Source organism: Myxocyprinus asiaticus, chromosome 37 (genome assembly GCF_019703515.2).
Source record: "Myxocyprinus asiaticus isolate MX2 ecotype Aquarium Trade chromosome 37, UBuf_Myxa_2, whole genome shotgun sequence".
Taxonomy (NCBI): Eukaryota; Metazoa; Chordata; class Actinopteri; order Cypriniformes; family Catostomidae; genus Myxocyprinus; species Myxocyprinus asiaticus.
The window spans coordinates 40529568-40551564 of NC_059380.1; the positions used below are offsets into that span (position 1 = coordinate 40529568).

Below are 21997 nucleotides of genomic sequence, written 5' to 3' on the forward strand. Positions count from 1 at the left end.
CTAAACGCCTAGTGCACATTGTGCATTATGCATTATATGTGTGTGTGTGGTGTGCGGCAGCAGGCCTGTGCAGCTCTGTTGTGTCATGTACATACCGTTCTGCTCTTGCATGTCATTCTACATGATAAAACAACTCAAACTGTCATACACACACAAGAACATACTGTACCTTCAGTTACCTTCTGCTGTCTGATGACATTGACACGCTGTATCTCTCTGTCCCAACTCGGTCTCTCCATGTTAGAGCTGGGCTGATTGATATTCAGGTACCGAGAGGCTCGATCCTCACGTGAAAATGTTGAATGTTTGATTCGGTCCAAGTGTTTTAACTTGTCATTTTATTATTATTTTGCATGAAAATCAATTTGTAAATCAAAAATAATAATAAAAAGCATTAGCAAAACCTTTGTTTAGGAACTATTTCTCCTTCCGCTCATGTGAACACAAGCCGTTCACACCGAACGTGTTCTTGCGATGAAAAAGCTAGATGCCGTGCAATGAATATCCACAGGGGCAGCAATAGGGATCTCGCCTAGGGTGCCAGAATGGTCTGAAACGACCCTGCAAGACAAATTAATTAGATGGTCCAAACATATTTCCGGATCCTTTCAACAAACATCGTGTCCTAACCAGACACGACGCCGCGACACGCGATTAAAGGTATTTTTTTTCATGTTAATTAGTGTATTTGTCCTAACCAGCCACGACACTCGATGAGCGACAGCGAAAGGGCTTTCTGTTTTTGGAACGGTTTCTATTTCTGCAACGTCGCGCCAGACAGCGCAGTCAACAAATGGGTCTAAAATGATCATTTTTACAGTATATTAAAGCCGGCATCTCACTAGCCGGTTCAGAACAACTTGATTTTGTCCGAGGGTTTCACACACCTACCGAATGTTGTGCTCGAGGTCTCGTTCTCTTCAGCCAGAGCTCTGTCACACACACACACCGGTTCACAATGGCAGTGGGGAGACATACCGGCTCATTCTGACTCTCCATTTCCCTGTTACGTGGAGATCGGCAAAATAACATCAGGAGGACCACGTGGACATAAACAAACATAACAGACTGAATAAGAATGCTATTCATAAAGTAATTTTTCCCTGTGTGTGTGTGCTTGAGTATTTATCCCCTCGGGGCTTGCTGTGGAAAGCGTTACGGTGTTTATGTGAGAAAGTTAGTTGCGTTCAATAAACATACTGTTCCGTCTGTGATTGCTCTGTTTTCTACATTTTATTGTCAATTATCCTCATTTTAGTGCATGAATATCGCAGTGTCGCGTCACACCTGGTGTGGACAAACAGAATGCTTGCCGCTGTCACGTCTGGTTAGGACAAGGTGAAAGTCTCTTTTTCAAGGTAAGTCAGTCCACTCAGTGGCAGTTTTTGGAACACTCTTGGGCAGTTTGGGCAGCTGTTTTTATATGTAAACAAGCGTCAAGACAGTACAGCTCCTATCTACTTGAATGGGGAAAGACCGAAATCTCCAAAGCGGTTGGTCAAGATTACGATAAAAGAACATATTTTAAATAAGCAGTCAATTTTATTGGTCCAAGAAGCTTGTGGTGCCGGCTTCATTCAAGTGGCCCGGCCAAAACGTGTGCTCCAATCCCCAGCGTCGCATCTAACTTGCACAAGCCGTAAAGACGCCAGCAGGTAGATACCGGTCTTACGAGGAGAGGCGCGGTCGTTGTTTAAAGGTAGCGGTGATGAGGCTGTATTTTTTCCATTGACCGTTGGCTGCCGTTGGCAGTTTCAATTTCTTCCATTCATTTTAATAGAAGTGACCCACCTCTGCTAAATTATCTCTGTTTTGACAAGCAGGAAATGTTCACGAAACAGTGACGTCACTTGACGTCACCAGCGATCAGTCCTTGAAATGGTCTATAAAGAGCAATGTAAAAACTACCAAAACGAGCGATCCAGACAGAGAACAACAACCATTTAAATGTTATTTAGAGTAAAAATTAATTTCAGGTCATAGCAACTCAAGTAGTTAACGATATCAACATAACTAACCTCAGACCATCGCTTCATGTCATCTACACACTCAGGTGAAGCACTTTCAAAAAACGTATCTCTACTATGGGCAACATGCTTTTTGACCATTTTAACAAATGTAACTCACATTATTCGTTTAGAACATACACCGATGCGAGGGAAAACACTGGAGATGGAAATTGAAAACAGGTGTCCGTAATGAATCTTGAAACAATTCCGCATTCAGGAAAAAGGTAGAAACCTAGAATAGAACACAGGTGTCTTGAGAAGCATTTGTAAAAGTTATTTATTTTACTTGACACAGCGTCTAAAAATCTTGACATGCCACAAAAACGTCCGGTGTTAAGAGACCCTAAAGAAACAAACAGTGCTCTTTTCACAATAAATAACACCAAGCTAGATGTGTATACATTTATTTTTATTTCTAATTATTTTCATAATCATTAAAATGGGTTTGTGTCAATTTTATTTACCCTGTTAAATAATAAAAACAAGTATGCTTTTAGGCCTAATAACTGTTAAAAATTATGGCTTTCAATAGTTAAATATTTATAATCATCCATTGAGCGCGTTTACATGCACGTTCTTACACCGATTATACTTAATAAGCTGACAATGCGTGTGGTCATGTAAATGCAATAAACGTGATCCTTTATCGGTGTAAGGCCATAAACGGCATAAGAATAAACCGGTCGACACGGGTATATTTTTGCCCATTATGCTGATTACGCATGGCATGTAAAGACCTTAACTGCCGTTCTTACCGGCTCATCCAATGTGTGCACGTGTTGAGCACATGCCTCTTCACTGTTTGACGTAAAAAGCAGAGAATAACGCGATTATTTCAAATGTCATGTAAATGCGGATTTCTCGCCTTGTCAGATTTTTAAAATAAGCTGATTTTAGAGAGTATCAGCGTATTGGTGTGCATGTAAACGTGCTCGTATCCTCAGAAATCACACACACACACAAAAAAAAGAAATTTGGTTGGCTATACAGTGCATCCGGAAAGTATTCACATCGCTTCACTTTTTCCACATTTTGTTATGTTACAGCCTTATTCCAAAATGGATTAAATTCATTATTTTCCTCAACATTCTACAAAGAATACACCATAATGACAACTTGAAAGAAGTTTGTTTGAAATCTTTGCAAATTTATTTAAAAAAATAAAAATAAAAATAAATAAATAAATAAATAAATAAATAAATAAATAAATAAATCACATGTACATAAGTATTCACAGCCTTTGCTCAATACTTTGTTGAAGCACCTTTGGCACCAATTACAGCCTCAAGTCTTTTTGAGTATGATGCTACAAGCTTGGCACACCTATTTTTGGGCAGTTTCTCCCATTCTTCTTTGCAGGACCTCTCAAGCTCCATCAGGTTGGATGGGGAGCATCGGTGCACAGCCATTTTCGAGTTCAAGTCTGGGCTCTGGCTGGGCCACTCAAGGACATTCACAGAGTTGTCCCGGAGCCACTCCTTTGTTATCTTGGCTGTATGCTTAGGGTCGTTGTCCTGTTGGAAGATGAACCTTCACCCCAGTCTGAGGTTCAGAGCGCTCTGGAGCAGGTTTTCATCAAGGATGTCTCTATACATTGCTGCATTCATCTTTCCCTCAATCCTGACTAGTCTCCCAGTTCCTGCCGCTGAAAAACATCCCCAAAGCATGATGCTGCCACCACCATGCTTCACTGTAGGGATGGTATTGGCCAGGTGATGAGCAGTGCCTGGTTTCCTCCAGACATGACGCTTGCCATTCAGGTCAAAGAGTTCAATCTTTGTTTCATCAGACCAGAGAATTTTGTTTCTCATGGTCTGAGAGTCCTTCAGGTGCCTTTTGGCAAACTCCAGGTGGGCTGTCATGTGCCTTTTACTGAGGAGTGGCTTCCGTCTGGCCACTCTACCATACAGGCCTGATTGGTGGAGTGCTGCAGAGATGGTTGTTCTTCTGGAAGGTTCTCCTCTCTCCACAGAGAAATGCTGGAGCTCTGTCAGAGTGACCATCGGGTTCTTGGTCACCTCCCTGACTAAGGCCCTTCTCCCCCGATCGCTCAGTTTGGCCGGGCGGCCAGCTCTAGGAAGAGTCCTGGTGGTTCCAAACTTCTGCCATTTACGGATGATGGAGGCCACTGTGCTCATTGGGACCTTCAATGCTGCAGAAATGTTTCTGTACCCTTCCCCAGATCTGTGCCTCGATACAATCCTGTCTCTGAGGTCTACAGACAATTCCTTGGACTTTATGGCTTGGTTTGTGCTCTGACATGCACTGTTAACTGTGGGACCTTATATAGACAGGTGTGTGCCTTTCCAAATCATGTCCAATCAACTGAATTTACCACAGGTGGACTCCAATCAAGTTGTAGAAACATCTCAAGGATGATCAGTGGAAACAGGATGCACCTGAGCTCAATTTTGAGTGTCATGGCAAAGGCTGTGAATACTTATGTACATGTGATTTTTTTTTTTTTCATTTTTTTTTTTTAATAAATTTGCAAAGATTTGAAACAAACTTCTTTCACATTGTCATTATGGGGTATTGTTTGTAGAATTTTGAGGAAAATAATGAATTTAATCCATTTTGGAATAAGGCTGTAACATAAAATGTGGAAAAAGTAAAGCGCTGTGAATACTTTCCAGATGCACTGTATATATAGGCCTATTAGAAGCCGATTGATATCAGTGGTCTTGGCCTTGGTAATATCAGGTCTTATGAAGTGGTATCACCCATTCCCACTTCGCATTTTCTCTGACATTGGGTATCTTTTATTTTTCTCCTCATTGGCCCATTTTTGTTTTGGTCCTCTATTTTACCCCACTCTGGTTTCTTGCAGGAATACCCAGTATTGTCTGAGAGGTCTTGCATCTTTCCAAAACATGTAATTTACCTACTGCTGACAAACACACTGATTCTTCTGCGACAGACACGCTAATGTGCACATATGCGGTAATTGCAGTGGTGACAGATTTAGAGATGTTCTGAGATTTAAAATGACGTTTTCAGCATGGACTGTGGCATTTACTTTTGGCACAAGAAGAAATCTCTCTCATGACTTGCGGAAAGAACAGTCTTAAGTTATTATGTTAGTCCATTTGACTTGTGTGCTATATTCCACGTTTTCAGTAGTCATACCATATCTTACCCTTCACCAAAGCCTTCAAAACAAATATGGCACCTATGGCGCAGGTGAGACGTCAGTGACATCAAACACCATTGGTTGTCACCTGACGTTAGACCTGATGCAACCATTTCTGATTTGTGTTTAGGATTTACGTCTATGGGATTTTTAAACCCATTTTATCTTAAGCCAGGAGAAAATCATACATCTAATTGCTTAGAAAAGTAATAGCACACCTCTTCTCAACATGCCGCAATATTTGAGGTATCATTCATATCTGTACATACAGGGCAGCGTTTCTCAAAAGCATCGTAAGCTAAGTAGATCGTAGAAACCATTGGCACCAGTGGTCTCTGAGATCAACTTAAGCTTGCAATGCTTTTGGGAAATGCAGCCCAGGACAAGTTACGTGCTGAACTAGGCATTCGTTCAAGTTACTAACTTAAGTAGGAGCTTTAATGTAATACTTGATTTAGCAAACACCGCCAATAACAACCGTGGCTATGGCAGTTGAAATTGTTCATAAGTTCCATGAGTGTCTCTCATTTGGTTCACACTCATGACTGTGCGGTAATATAACACAAGCACATTTAATGCAGAATAAGAAATTTATTTCATAACAGTTACAAAGAATAAAATAATTAGAAGCATTCTTTATCTTACATAAGCTGTACAGAGATGGTATGTATTTGATTCTAAATGATTCCAGAATAGACGCTATTAGTATTAAATAGAAAACTGGAGAATTTTTTTTTAAGTTGATGGAAAAATATGAAACATTCCATTTGTCTACTGTACAAAAAAAAAAAAAAACTTAACAACCTACTGTACCCTGATACATAGTTTAGGCCTCTTGCGCATTTAAAAAGTATTTTACAAAAGATTCCGATGGCCTCGCCATCTAACAACAGCTAAAATCTTGGCCTCTTTGGTTCCATGATTCGGTAAAATACATCTGAACAGAATTCAATTGCTTCTATAAAAATAATGTTTTTTCAATGGCAGGTTTTTTCTTTACTAATAATGCAGCTTCAGTGCAAACACTGTAACAACCATCTGCTCAGAGAAGGAAGTGAAAGTTTACATTTCAAGTATTGAAAACAGTTAATAACAAGTAGCTAAAGTGTGGGCCATCCGGTGTAGTTCACTACTATACATTGCATAGCTTGTGTGGCACTTATTTGAAAATAATCGTGAACATGTACCCTTAAAGGAATTTTAGTCTGCAAGTGCTATAAATTGTGCATTAACGATATTTTTTGCAAGTGCTATGCTGCACCACAACATAACTGAACAGTATGGCAACTCATGTCAGGTGAGATCTTTTCGGTCATTTAAGTATGTTTTTATTCTTCAAGGGCACCGTTAGTTGCAGGAGCTCAAATGACGTGCTGTAGTATTCCATGTCTATTCGGTGCTACAGCTTGTCGCATGAATAATCAGGCTTCCAAGAAATGGCGAAGACATAACAAGACACTGAAGACTCATGTCTTATGATTTATAAATGGACCTCATGTCTTTAGCAACAGACTGTCTGCAAAAATCTCTCTGTCGAGAAATCCATTATGAAGTACGTTAAAAAATGCAGCATGTCTGAAATGTCAAGTAAATTTGAGCCAGTTTGTATATTTTCCATGAATTCATGGTAGATGTTTGTTGAAGACACTCTTGAATGGATTGGTTGTCACTGGATGAAGTCATTGTTGGAAGTGCTGATGTTGTTTCGAAAAGATGGTCAGTGCTTTTTTGATTTGTATGTCCAAGTAAACCACCTCAAACATTTTGTACAATTTGATTGCTCCATTTCAAGAATGGACCGAACAAATCGGTAAGAACATATATATCACCATGCAAAAAATAGTTTTCTTACTGAGTACTTTTGTCCGGTTTTCTGGTAAAAATATGCAAACATTCTTAAAACAAGATCAATTTAAACAGTAAAATGACAAGTCTAACAAAATTTTGTAATGTTTATGCCTATAACAAGAAAAAACTATTTGTCAATGGGGTAAGATAAAAATTTGATTCAACTGGAAAAAAATTATTTTCATTGGTAAGTAAATTTTTCTTAGTGTACACATAATCTACACCAAACTGTGTTAGATTTATTTCCAAACAAGACTTGATCTTGATAGCCATTCTGCCCTTCAAGTACTATTTTCTTGTTTTAAGGATGTTGAGATATTTTTACTGGAAAACAACACAAAAGTGCTCAGTAAGAATATGATTTTTTTGCAGTGCAGACAATCCCATCCCTTTGACATCAAGGCTTATGATATCTAATAAACCTGTATTTATAGAACGGAAATCAGTTGATGGCAAATTGACAAATGCCTCTATTGGGTGAAATTAAAGGACATAAATATATGTACAAAGATTTGTGCATGCATTAAAGAGTTGGGGTGTGCGTATGAACATGGATGTGTGAGCTCTGAGAAGTTTGAGGATGTTCATAAATAGCACTTTTTTTTACAATAATATTTTTTACTATTCTCTTATGCTTTTGGAAAATTTGCAGTCCGTGAGTCAAGCACATCCACACTCCTCTACGATCATATTAGGAACATCCCGTTTAACGATGTTGTATTCATCGTCGAAGTACAGCATGGACATTGTGCTCAGTTTGGTTGGGATACAACACGAGTTCATGGATCCCGGGCTCATACCCCGCATGCGGTACTGATTCACCACGGCGGTATGAAAAGACGAGGCCGAGCCAGGCACCCCGGCCATGTACGCAGGACAGTTCCCTTCACAATAATTCCCAAAGTACCCGGATGGGGCGATGATCCAGTCGTTCCAGCCAATGAGGCGGAAGTCGATGTAGAACTGTTGGCGGCAACACAAACTGCTGCTCCCATCACATTCCAAGCCTCGTTTACGGATGCGATGTTTGTTGTCCGCAACTCGCGCCTGGATGACCAGGAAAGGACGGTGGGACTCGTCGGCTGAGTTCACCAAAACAGGCAGGACGCCCATATTTTCGCACCCCTCGCACCTCACGTCAAGATTCTGCCGACGATCGCCTTCCGAGAAAACCAACTGCACGGCGTCCGTCAATTGAAAAGTGTGCCAGCTGCTGCGTTTCAGGTCAACGCGCTTTTCCACCAAATTCCATTTGCTTCCCAGGCCCGGTTCCTGATAATACACCTTCACCGTGACCTTCCTCCGAGAGCCCTTTTCCAAAGCGTTAGGCAGAAGTTTGAAGTAGAGCCAAAGGTTCGCCTGGGACACGTACAAGTTCTGGTTGCCCTCGTTGGAGATCACAAAAAACAGGCTTGTCTTGGAGGTCAGCAACTCGTCTGTGAGATGAAAAGAAAGAGAGGAGATTATTAGAAGATTAGCACATTGCATTTCATGAGCTGCCACTTAAAGGAACAGTTTTGGGGCCTGGGTAGCTCAGCGAGTATTGATGCTGACTACCAACCCTGGAGTCATGAGTTTGAATCCAGGGTGTGCTGAGTGACTCCAGCCAGGTCTCCTAAGGATGCAAATTGGCCCAGTTGCTAGGGAGGGTAGAGTCACATGGGGTAACCTCCCCGTGATCGCTATAATGTGGTTCTCACTCTCGGTGGGGTGCGTGGTGAGTTGTGCATGGATGCCACGGAGAATAGCGTGGGCCTCCACACATGCTATGTCTCCGTGGTAATGCGCTTAACAGGCCACGTGATAAGATGCGCGGATTGACGGTCTCAGACGGAGGCAACTGAGATTCGTCCTTCGCCACCCAGATTGAGGCGAGTCACTACGCCACCACGAGGACTTGGAGCGCACTGTCCCAAAAAGGAACAGTTTTAACTTACCCAAACCCTAAACTTAAACCATGATTATAATAGGAAATGAACTTTTATGTTCCACGGAAGAAAGAAAACATTAGGGTTTGGAATGAGACAAGGGAAGCATGTTACAGGATACTGACCTACATTAGTCATTGGTATTGCATAAATAAATATGGAATTAGTAACCAAATTTGTTGACAGACGTTTCCTTTCTTAAAATAAAGTGTCGGATAGGAGCCTAGATAGAATTTAATGCCTGTATTTTATCAGCTTGAAATTCTGTTTGTTGATTGGTTAATCTCTATGTCAAAAAAAGTCATACCTTTTCATACGAGCCAAGTGGGACGATATCCTAGGATTTCGCCATCTCGTACGGATAATTACAAGTTGTTGTGACTTTTTGAAATGTCTACCAAAAAAATGACTATTTTGTAGTTGGTTAAACAGTTTTTGTAGTCCATTTTAGTGCTTCAGCCAAGACTAGCTAAAATGTGATGCCTGTATTGTATCTATTTGAAATTCTGTTTGTTACTTGGTTGACCCATGTGAATAAAAGTCATACCTTTTCGAGTCAAGTCGTACGATATCTTACACTCAAATAAATAATTGTAAGATTACGCATTTCAGTTTCATAACAAAACTCTATCAAATTGAACTTAGTAATCTTAAACAAAATAGTTTAATACAATTTATACAGTTCGGTTTGATGGAATTTTGTTATGAAATTGAAATGCATAAATCTTAATAATAGGCAAAAATATTTTTTTATTATTTATTAGTACAATTTAGCCATCTCGGGCGAATTGTTGCAGTTTGCTGGGATACTGTGTTGAAACGTTCACCAAAAAATTGAAATTCTGTCACTACTTGTTCACCATCATGGCGTTCCAAACCCGTTTTACTTTCTTTCTTCTGTGGAATGCAACATGTTTGAAGAAGATACTTTTTTCCATTTAATGACAGTGAATGCGGAATAAGGCTGCCAAGCTCCAAAAAAGACGAAAAATCACCACAAAATTATTCCATACAATCTTACACTCTGCTGTAGCACTAAAATTAAATATGGCGCTATTAAGACCAGTTCACACTAAGTTCGTTTTTTCGATACAAACGTTCATTCTGAACGAGCTTTTATACGGTAACAATGCATTCCTATGGCACTATACACATCGGGTCCGAAAAAAAATCGCCCGTCGACAATCCGATGGTTTTTTACGGAGAGTGTTCAGATTTTTTTTTCTTCGGACTGCGATGAAAACTGACTGACCAATGAGATAAGAGCTTTTTTCAGTCACTACATCTGCTCAATCCAGTGTGTTGGTGGCACTAATCAACTGGCAAACACCGGAATATGTGCAGCTGATACACACTTGAAAATTATCTCATTAAAATTAAATAGTTGCAGTTCATGAACCCTTTGTACTGCAAACATAAACCCATTTTGTTTTTGAAAGTCTGCCTATGTTTTTTTGTCTTAGTGTACATTATTTAATATGTATATCACTGCGCCTGTTACATTCTCATGGCATTAAAAATAGCAGCGAGGTTCAGCAATTCGTTTGCAGAAAAAGACTGTTTACATGACATATACTGTAGACAAACGAATTGCAGAACCACACTGCTATTTGTATTGCAAGGATAATATAACAAAGTTTTGCAATCATTTTAATAAAGACCGAGAGCCAGGGTATTCTTTTATATTCTTTTAATATTCTGCATCATATTTCATAATATACCCATTATTCTTAGTGTACATAATTCCACATGTATTTATATCACTGTACCTTGTGCTATATTATCCAGACATTAATCCAGACATTATAAAAAGAGAAATTGGCTTCAGGTGTCCGTTTGTAATATACTCGTAGCAAAATACATGTGCAAATAAATATCCAACAGCGCTTTTTACTCATCTCACTCGCATAAAAACACAGATTATATACAACTCAAAATGTGTAAACAACATGGAAAGAATATAATGAAACAGTTACACCAGATTAGGTATATAAATGGTTTAACAGCCTTCACTATTTTATTCTCTAACAGCTGAAGGTGCAGACAGGAGACTGGTATAACATCAGCACCTCAACAGCGCCGCCTACTGTTCAGGAGTGAAATGGTTTTTGTTGATTTTTTTTTTTTCGGATTGGTATAGTCCTTCCGTCGGAGGTTCGTCTCGCAAAATCGTCACAGATTGGTGTGAACAGGCCTTTAGACTCAGATCATTAGTCAAAACCAAAGGACATTGCCATCAATGGTGTATCATCATTTTGCAGCCCATATGACATTTGTAGTCCATTTTAGTGTTTCAGCTAAGGGGAAGATTTTCAATGAATATAGACTTCCCTGTACGGCTTAAGAAGACTTGGAAAAGCGCACAAGTCATATGGACTACTTGATAAGTTCATGGTGCTTTTTCTCATTTTTGGAGCTTGACAGACCCAGTTCGCTACACATATCTACATATTTAAAACTTAACCTTTTGTGTCCCAGTAATATAGGTTTGGAACAACATGAGGGTGAGTAAATGATGACAAAATGTTCATTTTTGGATCAACTATTCTTTTAACTGACTTAAGTAATACTCTCGCCATGCACCTGATGAACTTGTTGAAGTAAAACACTGACGTCGTGTTGCTATAGGAAAAAGCCTCGCTTTGGACAGAAGACTCGAGACATTAACATGCTGAGAGGGCAACACATCTCCAACACTGCAATGAATGGCCCCCGAACTGGGACCACTTCAACCTAAAGAGATCAAATGGTGTTGGTGTTTTGCATTAAAGAACAACGTGGGTGGGAGGAGCCCACATCACAATTCGTGCCATTTCTCGCTTTCATCTCATTCATCTCTGCTGCATCAAGTGGCGGTTCTAGCTTTTATGGCGCCCTGGGCGAACCCCCCCTTCAGCACCCACCCCTCCCCCTGGTCAATGCACCCCCCCCCCCCTCCAGCAAGATGCAGCATCGGGCAGCTGCCCATGTCGCCCATGATTAAATCCGCCACTGGCTGCATCTCATTTTATTTCTCGCTCTTTCTCACAGAAATGTTCCTAAGTAAACACACTCACTGTGACACGCAGAGTTTCTCTTATTTTCTCAACCTCTAATGCTCGGGTGTCTTTACTTTCTTATTTTAGTGAGTTTAAAAGTATTAGTGGACAAATATCACAAAAATATATGAGCGATATTTCACCCCAAAATCAAGTTTGTTTTTAGCACCATTAAAAAAAAAATCAATTGTGACATTATTTTCACGACAATTAAGCAAAAATTACTGTAATACATTTTTAATTAGTACATATTAAAACAGTTCAACAAATACTATGATATCTACAAGAGTGTTTCTTAAACTTCTTCTACTTTTAGCACTGTGAACTGCTAGAAAGTAAAGGTTGGTTAAAACATTTGTTCACACTCTAACTAGTTTATTTAATTTGTCTACTAACAATGTCCAACAGTGTGTGTACATGCAACACAGGAGATTTATGTCATGAAAATTCCCACCACAGTGTCATTTCCAGCACAATTTCTGTATTGTGTTTAATAGAATTCTGTGCTAATTTTATAGCTAACATTTTATCGTAAAAACGCACAATTAATTAATTAATATTTTCCCACTTTTTGCATAATTTGGCAAAATTAGAGCTTGATTGGAAATTACACCCAATAAAAAGTGATATTTCCCTTATATTGTCTTTGTTTTGTCTCATATTTCATCTCAATCATGCTCTTCACTCACACTTTTGTCCTCTTGGTTAATAAGTACACTAACATTTGATAAAACTTGATTAGGTGTACAATTGTTTGGTGTGGTGGAAATGATGGCACAACTGTGGAACTGTCATTATTTTTGAATAGTTGATAGAAATAGTTTTCACACAGTAAATATTGAAATGGTTTCTTTTTTTTTCACTCTTTTTTTTCACTCATTTTTTTTTAGTTAATCAGAGTTTTAAACGTAATAATTTGTATTTTTTTATAATGGATTTTCATAGTTTAATATTGAAAGTCTGGGTCTTGAATGAGACTAAAACAGTCAAATCTAGACATTAAATGGATATTGAAACTTACCAAAAATAAATTATGAAGGCCTGGTAAAAGTTTTCCAATTAAATTTTAATGAGACCTTCATATAACAAAAACAGTTGAAATCAGTTAGTTAAAAAAATTATAATAATACTAATCAACCCCTGGGACATTAAATGGCCTTAAGTTGAAGAAACACCCATAAATACTTTAAAATACTTTGAACTTATATTTCCATTTTCAACCTTTAATTTAGACTTTTTCAAAATTATTTTTATGAAAAACTGGCACATTTCTCCCCTCAAATTTCTATTATTGTAATATAACATTTTTTCATTAAAATCAGCAATGATTTTAAACTGAAAGGCAGTACAAAATATGATGTACACACAATTTACATATTCATAATAATTTATATATATGTTGTTGTTGTTGTTGTTGTCTTCATTACAGTAATAAGAATTTAGAGGAGATGCCATTAACTGTCATAAAAACAGGCTTCATTATTTCATGCAAAATATAATTTCTCTGGCTGTAAATCAATAAAAAAAAATATCTAATTAATGACATGCCTATAAATTAATCAAATTAAACACTGTTAATCACATATGTAAATATTTGCCAACCAAATAAATATTATTCAATATATAATTATTCAATAATTCTATTTAAATAATTTATAAATATAATATATATTATAAATTCAATTTGTATCATTAAAATACATTGCATTATTGTGGCAGATGAGTAAAGCATTGATAAGAAAATACAAAATGTGGTTTTAGAAGTTCACATATTGTTTATTTTCATATTATTAAATGCAAACCTATCATTGGCCTACAGTACACAGCAATCAATTTTGCAATTAAATTTGTCAATCTGTCCGAGATAGATCACAATGCCCTGTGACGTCACAGGAAATGCATGGTACAAGCAGATATTTAACTATGTTAAATGCAAATAATAAAACACAACCAATCATATAATCGCACATTGTTTGGTGGGCAAAATAAATACTCAACTTCCCATATGTTTTGTTGCTGGTGTCTAATGCTGTATGTACAATTAACCTCTGCAGCATTTTCCCGCAAATCCATCTGTCACTTAGTAATATGGCTAATACTAATACAGTATTGGACAGTGTTTGTTCCATGTGCAAGTCTAGTAAATTACACTTCCATTGTTGTTTTCAGTTTACATATTCAGCCAGTGTCAATAATTTTGCATGTTGTTGGGCCTGTGCAGTTCAGGGTAAAAAAAATGCATTTCCAGTTGAGAACCACCAATATAATCTAAATGAACATTTCTTCTTTCAATATCACAGTATCACAGTTTTTCCTGCTGGTGGCCAAACGACAGTACAGACTTTCACATAAAGAAAGAAATATGATGTTTACACTACCCTAGAATGTTCCAAGAGGCTTAAAACATTTGACCCTTTGGGAATGTGGATGAAAGGTATCCACAAAACAGGCATAAAATAGAAATGTTTACAAATAAATCTACAATACATTTGAATTTTGGACATTTTGTATATAGATTCTGCAGACACATTTATAACTGTGTGACATGGATAAAATTTGGAAGTTTTGAAGGCGGAAGAATGGCTTTGCCAAGCAGGAGAGAGTGAAATAGCGTCCGGGTGCTGGTCACATGGGCTGCTCACAGTCGTCTAATTGGATAATCTTATTTAGTTCACTACAGCACTGTAACTCATCTTAATCCAAACCCTCTCTTTCTGAATTTGAGGTAACACTTTATAATGACTTTATAAAGCAATACATTGTGACATTATTTAATACTCATGTAGAATGTTCACTAAGGGTCAAGTTCCAAAAAGGACAAAATAATCACCATTTACAGTAAATTATTTTGACCACCATTTGACCTTCTGAAGTCATATGATAGCTTTGTATGAGGGAAAGACCCAAATCTTATTCACACTTTAATATCTTTAATAAATTTGTTTTGGTTTGTTGCAGGCACAAAACTACATGTCCACAAAAGAAAGAAAATCAAATGTTTTTCATACAGCATGAGGGGTGAAGAAATGATAACCGAATTTTGATTTTTGGGTAAACTGTTTCTTTAATGTATTATCCAACAGCATAGTATAGTTTAGCATAGTTTTTCATAATCAGTTGTCATGGAAATTAATGATCAATTAATAGATTAATCGTTAACGTTAATACTGCAAAACGCATGTGTGCATGTAGCATACTGTTTAAATATAATTTAAATTAATACACTTAAGAAATGCATGTATTGCCATTTTCCTCTTAAAACATTCTTAGTTCAGAGTATTTTAATACATTTAGAGTATGTCTAGTATGAATCTGTGAATAGTTTAATTACTGTTAATGAATTACTGTTAATAATAACTTGTATACAAGATATACATTTGAGTTCATTAAAACTTAACGTTGTGGATTTTGGGAGTATTTTTTTATTTATTTGAATTTACTCTGCTTAAACAGTGCATAACGTGACATGCAGCGCGCAAGCGGCGGTGCACATCTAGACAGTCTTTTCAACATCTGCTGACATGATTACTGAATGCAATTGAGCTGAAATTATTAACTGATCAGTAAGCTTCTATAAGCTTAATAGATCAAATTATTAACAACAATTAAGATATTGATAAGAACCCTGTAACATAGGAAATCGACAAGTTGCTTCCAAAAGTTCCTGTGCCCTGAAATCAACCCTGCACTGCTGAATTACTGACAAGTGCCACCCCACCATCAGACATTTTTGTATCAATTCAAGCATGGACACTTTTCCCCCAAGCACTACTGATTGGAGACACGGGTTCTGGTCCCATGGGAACCAGGAAATAATTGCTTTCAAGTAAATAATGGTGAGTGCGATTCTGAGGATGCATTTTCGCTCTACACAAAAAATAACTGTTTGGCTGAACTTGATTCAATCAAGGACAGTGGTTCCGCATTTAAAATTAGTTTTTTTTTTTATTATTAAAAAATTCCATGTAATCTCAACTTAAATATTTAAAGTAGAGGGAACCTAATTGAATTGAGTAAACCCAACTAAATTAGACATGTTAAATGAACACAAATGAATCTCTCTCCATGATTAACTAGCTAGTACAGTGAATGCTATCATGCTTAATGCATGCTAATGGGAAACACTATACTATGATTTGAATAGCACTTGCTCAATGAGTAAAACAATATAGAGCATTCTCAGCATGTACCTGTACCTGTCCTCAAACTAAACTCAAGCTCCACTCTTCACCATGATGGTAAACCCCAAAACTGTACCATAACAGAAAATCTTCTAAATCTCAACACTTTATATTCATCACATTATATAACACTTCATTTGAACATTTTCTCTCAATATGGAGTGCCATGTAAAGCATTCTGGGAATTAGAAATCCCCTGCCCAGTTTCAGTTAACCAAACAAAAAATATCCCAAAAAAGTTGTCCCAACAGAAATACTGTAGATTAAGTAAAACTTGAAAAAGTTGAAACAACTCAGTTAATTTAAGTTAACTTGTTTACATGAATTTTTTTATTCATATGAACAAAGGAGATTCAGCGAAACTGACAATGGTGAAAGTTCTTTTTTTGTGTGTGTAAAATTGCATTGCAGATTTAAACCTACTGACGGTTAGGTTTAGGGTTGGGATTTTGGTTAGAGGTTGAAGTTAATAAAACATGCATTCCTGTTGACTGTATTACATCATTTACAGCTCAAAATACAACTCGCTTTTGGCGCCCCTCTGTGGACATGGTGCTCATACGTGCCCATACGTTCAGCAACACTTCCAGCTTCAGCCACTGGGGGCTGTGATTATAATTTCTGTAAACACAGACCTATTTCAGAAGCAGTAACTTTTGACCTACTGTTGCCGAATTCACAGTGAGATCACTCACTGCAGCCTACAAGTCTGACCAGCTTAAACGTCCCCCACACTTTTTAAAAAATTAACAGCTTAAGCTGGTTTCATCAGTTTTGTTTTCGTTTTTTTCAGCAGGGCAAAATCACTAGGAAACAAATCTGTCAGTAAAGGAAAGAGACAAAACTCTGCACTGTTAAGCTGCCTGACACAAGCGGGGCAAGACAATACCTGGGTGGGCCCTTCTATAGCTACAATACAACCTGCCCAGCATGTCCCCACCTGCACAGACCTGAACAACACAGCGCTGGTAATCTCTATGTCTTTAGCTGTGTTTTCATTCACAGGGGTTTACAAACCACCATCAAGACAAGGCGGGAGACCACGAGAGACTTACAGCTGCTTGTTTTATACACTTGAAGTTCCTGTCTTGAGTCATGAACACAGTGCACCGATAACACACTGTTTGTAAAACACAATATTGCCAACATACTGTTTGTATAATATATATGACTGATAACATGCCTGACAATAAGTGTTCAACCAAGTCACTGCTGACAAAACAGAATGCAATACTTTGATGACACAAACAAACAGATTTCTTCATTTTCTAAGAAAATTTTAGTTGTATTCGGTGAGTCCAATGTCATGAACCAAAAACATGACTGTGGCAACATTTTCGCAAAATGATATTATGAGACTCCTTATCTGTATCACTGCAGTTTCAAGGTGAAATGTCCACTGGGGGGCACTAAAAGCTAGTTAAATTTTCTTCCAAACAAATAACGTTTTTAAAGTTAATGCTCGATCGAGTTCCTCCCTATCCTCACTGTCAATTCCAGCTGGCAAAATCAGAAACAACCATAAAAACATGCGTTGATGTGGGCCGAACGCACAATAACAGACTGGACAGAATCCTGCTTCAGTTCAGGCCTTTTTCAAAGCGTTGAGCACATTCATCATTCGGTTCTTTTAGAAAGCACAAGCGAATATTCCCATTTGGCACCCATTCCCACCTGAGTCTCCACACACCATTAAGATGTCACTAAAAGAGGGACTCAATTGGCCTCTGGCAGCTCCTTTCTTAAGCAAGACTAGATCCTCAAGAAGATTTTGGAAGTCTTCCAGAGCTTCATGTCCTGAGGTCACCCCGCATTCAAATGAGACACTCGGGCAGGCCAGCTTCACTGATGTGCCAGCAATCGAGTCCACCATCGGCGAAGTCCAAACTGCACTTACTGTCATTTCAGACTCAATTATGTCTTCATCAAGTCACTATAATTGCAAACTGAAATGCAATCTAAAGAGGAGCCTTTTCATAAACCCACATTTCAAGCGGTTACTTTTTCAGAGGCCTGAATCTTTTGAAAGGAGGTTTTAGTAACTTAAAAGTCAAATATGAAATCAAAATTGACCCCATTTAATTTAACTTTGGGGTGAACTATCCCTTTAAGCAAAAAGTCTGAGAAAACAATTCAGTTTGCGAGTACAACTTACAGTGATTTGCAATGACCTGCCTTTAAAAGCGATTTGCAGAAAGCTTGTGTTCTTTTTGCAGAATCTATTAGCTGGTTAATCTGGCACAGTTAGGAGTTAGCTGGGCAACCTAATAGTTCCACCAGGCAATATTTGAACAATCTGGCATCTAAACGTGTGGCAACAATGGCCATTTCAAGTCTCCATCATGAGGCATTTTGGTAAATTGTTATTGGATCTTGTCAGGGTGCCAGCTTGGCAGCCACCAATTCCAAATCCAGAACCACAGGCACAACAGCAGCAGAAAAACAAAACACAATGGGGCAAAGGCCTGGGACTGTGAATACACAAATTGTGTAATAGTAAAAGGAGTAGAAGGAGCAAAAAGTGTGACTACTCATTTGTTTGTCCAGATCAATAAAGTTATTCAAAATGCATTCAAAATGCAATTCACACAAAATAATTAGGCTTCTTGAAAACACCTCTGCTATGGTGAACATTCTCAATTACTGAGTTCAAAGTCTTTTTTATATTTTTTCTGGGGGCTTAAAGTAAAAAAAAAAAAAAAAAAAAAATCTGATGTATGGCAATATTTGGAAAATACATTAAATATTTGTTTTATTTTTGTTGTTTTTTTTACTGATATAAAGAAGTCACCTACTGTACTTGTACACATTCAGCATACATCCACAATCATGGCCATTTTCATATATGTAACCTATATTTTCCCAAATGCTCATTTATGCTCAAATATAGAACTATAATTTTACGTGTGTGTGTGTGTGTGTGTGTGTGTGTGTGTGTGTGTGTGTGTGTGTGTGTGTGTTCATAAATAGTCATATGTCAAATTTCTGTATGGGCCTCCAGAGATGGTGAGAAAAAAAAAGAAGTCTAATTAAAAGCTGAAATTTGGGATAAAAGAAATGTGTGCATAAGTAGCTTGAAATGAACTTGTATTACTATTTATCTTTATAAAAATAGGAAGCACTTTTAAACAATTCTATTTAAAAAAAATATTATTCATATTTGAAAAACGTTTGTCCACCAAATCAATGTCAGGATGTGTAACCAACATGCAGGTAGCCATTGTGTTGTCAAGTGAAAATAAAATAAAAAAATAAAAACAGAGGGGAACCACTTTAGACCCTGATGACGGTGTGTTTAACATATTTTGACCTTTTAATGAAAAGTCTTGTTTCATGTCATTATGGAGTGACAGCTTCGTGATATTCGCGACTCAAAAATGTAACGATATATGTAAAAAAAAATAAAAAAATAAAAAAAAAGGTTTATACGTTTTAAAATACATTGCAGCCTATCTTTAAAATCTTTTTTAAAATATGTTTGAAAACCTTTTTTAAATGAACGAGTATGTGTACACGTATATTAAATGTGAAAGGAAAGTGTTTTAATACCTTTTGCTTGATGTTACACCACTTGACATTTTTGTTATGTTGAAAACTATATATAGGCTATAATTTTATGTATTTTATACAGTATATATAGTATGAAGATAGTATGAAACTAACATGGACACTAAGATTGCATCTCTAAAAACTTGAAAGATGTCTTTTAAACAAATTTTTTTTTTTTGTTTGTTTTTTTTTTGTTTGTTTGGTTTTTTTTTTATTCTAATTTTTATCATCTCGGACAAATTTTTTTGGTCAACGGCCCCTATACAGAACCATAACATGCCTGTGTTTAATGAAAAACCCAAGTCGGTAACTGATGCAAATGCGCTTCGATCCAGGCGCACGGAGACAGACAGTCCTGATACACACCTGTCTCGGCGAAACTGATGATCTCTGACGTCTCCTCCTCCACTTCATTCACCGACGCGGAGTGTCCGTCCAGGTTCGGGATCTCCACTCGCCCGTCCTCTCGCAATTTCCCGGCGTGGAGCTTCTTGAGCGCGGTCACCATCGCCGCCTTCGGGATGGGGTGGGTGATGTTGGGTCTGTCTCGCATCTGTAAGCGGGTCAGAATGTGTCTTTTCACCGCCTCCAAGAAGTCCACGTCCACCCGTGTGGATTCCTCCGTCTGAGGGAGCCCGCAGGACGCGCAGGTCGGGGTGATGCTCTGGGTGTCGGTGTCCGGTGCCGGTGTGCAGCGGATGGAGAGGACACAGGACACAAAACAAAGCACTTTAAACACCGACCTTCTCATTTTACGTGATTAAACGCGATTTCCAAAGCACAGCTCGAAACTTGTGTTTGACTCAAGTCAATCTCAAGTTCGTACGCGCCTTCTTCCCAAAAAAAGAAGACTTTAAAAGATGAATAAAAGTGTGAAATAATTGGTCGAATAGCTGTAATATCCACTCCTAGAGCTCGCTTTTAACCGCGAATGAAACGCAGTATATCCTTGAAATGCTTTGAAAAGGTTGCCGATGTTGGATTCGGTCTTTGGTCACTCCGGTGCAGTTCTGTGAGCTGCCCGTTATAGCATCCAAATGTCACAAAGTTGATTGATTTATAATGAAGAAAAAGAAACCAAGCAGAATTCTTCAGAGGTGTCCACCTCAGTACAGTCGCGAATGGCACTTTTGCGCGTTTGCGTCATGACTGGATATCTCCAAATTACGCGTCAAAACCCCCCACCGACAAAACAAAGGTACCTGTTCTCATGTGTCCCTGTTGTTTCCTTGTTATGTCCTGGTCATTCACTCTATTCGGTTAAAATGATCCATGATGAAGAGAAGCGATTGAACAGCAACCAAATAAAAAAGAGCCTGTTTCCCCCCAACAATATTTCCAAATTGTCATTCGTCTTTTTCTTTATTTTAGCGCTTCAGTTCAAGGTCCAGTTCTCCTTTGCTGGACATTTTGGCTTCCAATATACATTTTCCAAATACTTCTTCTTCATAGTTCTTGGTGGTCGTGATGGTGTTCGGGAGCTTCTGCTTTATTCCCTTGCAAACAGACATTGTGCCGCTTTGGAGTCTCTGGAAAGTTTTTATACAGGAGTGAAGAACCACGTGGGACGATCCACCAACTCTGGGATTTTAAAGAGAAACCTCAGGATGGAGGGGGATCATGATCTTTAGGGAAATGTGCCAACACTGATGGCTTCTAATGTGGTGAAATGGTTTGGAAATGTCAAATTTCAGTGGGTGAATTTTCTCTAACCACTTTAGCAGACTGCACAAAACTGGAATTCTTAATAAAATGTGTTTATAAAATGGACATCAATGCAGTGTGCAGCAGCAGTTGGTTGCAATAAAAGTTATTTCTTGGAGTTTAAAAAGAGCCTACAAAATTATAAATTAATAGTTACAGGGCATGTAACGTTATAGTGAAGAAGAGAGCAATAAAGAAGAAAAATATGAATATGCATAAATGAAACATTATGCATTAAAGGTCTACTGAAAGGTGCAAAACTGTTTTTTTTTTTTTTTCAGTTGGTGAGTAAACTATTAAAGACATTTTAAATCATGTTTTAAAAGAGAAAACATTCCTTATTGTCCTTTAGGGGCAATATTGGTTTATTATGGATCATTTTGTTAAAATTGGGGCATATATATATATATATATATATATATATACACACACACTACCGGTCAAAAGTTTTGAAACACTCACTCATTCTTTATTATAATTTTTTTTTTCTTCACATTTTAGAATAATAGTAAAGTCATCAAAACTATGGAATAACATAAATGGAACTATGGGAATTATGTTGTGACTAAACAAAATCCAAAATAAATCAAAACTGTGTTATATTTCA

General features: G+C 37.7%; 1 protein-coding gene across 1 annotated transcript; it reads right to left on the bottom strand.

Annotated features, from left to right (window-relative positions):
- Positions 1-5725: 5725 nt before the first annotated feature.
- Positions 5726-21242, bottom strand: LOC127427728 (inhibin beta B chain-like). Its single transcript, XM_051675518.1, has 2 exons — positions 20053-21242; positions 5726-8426 (listed from the first exon to the last, which is right to left on the bottom strand). Exons 1-2 carry the CDS (start codon positions 20435-20437, stop codon positions 7651-7653), a joined length of 1161 nt encoding a protein of 386 aa, XP_051531478.1. The 5' UTR covers positions 20438-21242; the 3' UTR covers positions 5726-7650.
- Positions 21243-21997: the final 755 nt, after the last annotated feature.

Bases quoted from the DNA above. Each gene is read 5' to 3' on its own strand.
- LOC127427728 (XM_051675518.1), bottom strand. From the start codon at position 20,437: ATGAGAAGGTCGGTGTTTAAAGTGCTTTGTTTTGTGTCCTGTGTCCTC. The intron at 8,427-20,052 runs GTGTGTATCAGG...TTCATCTCACAG, and splicing joins CATCAGTTTCGCCGAGACAG to ACGAGTTGCTGACCTCCAAG.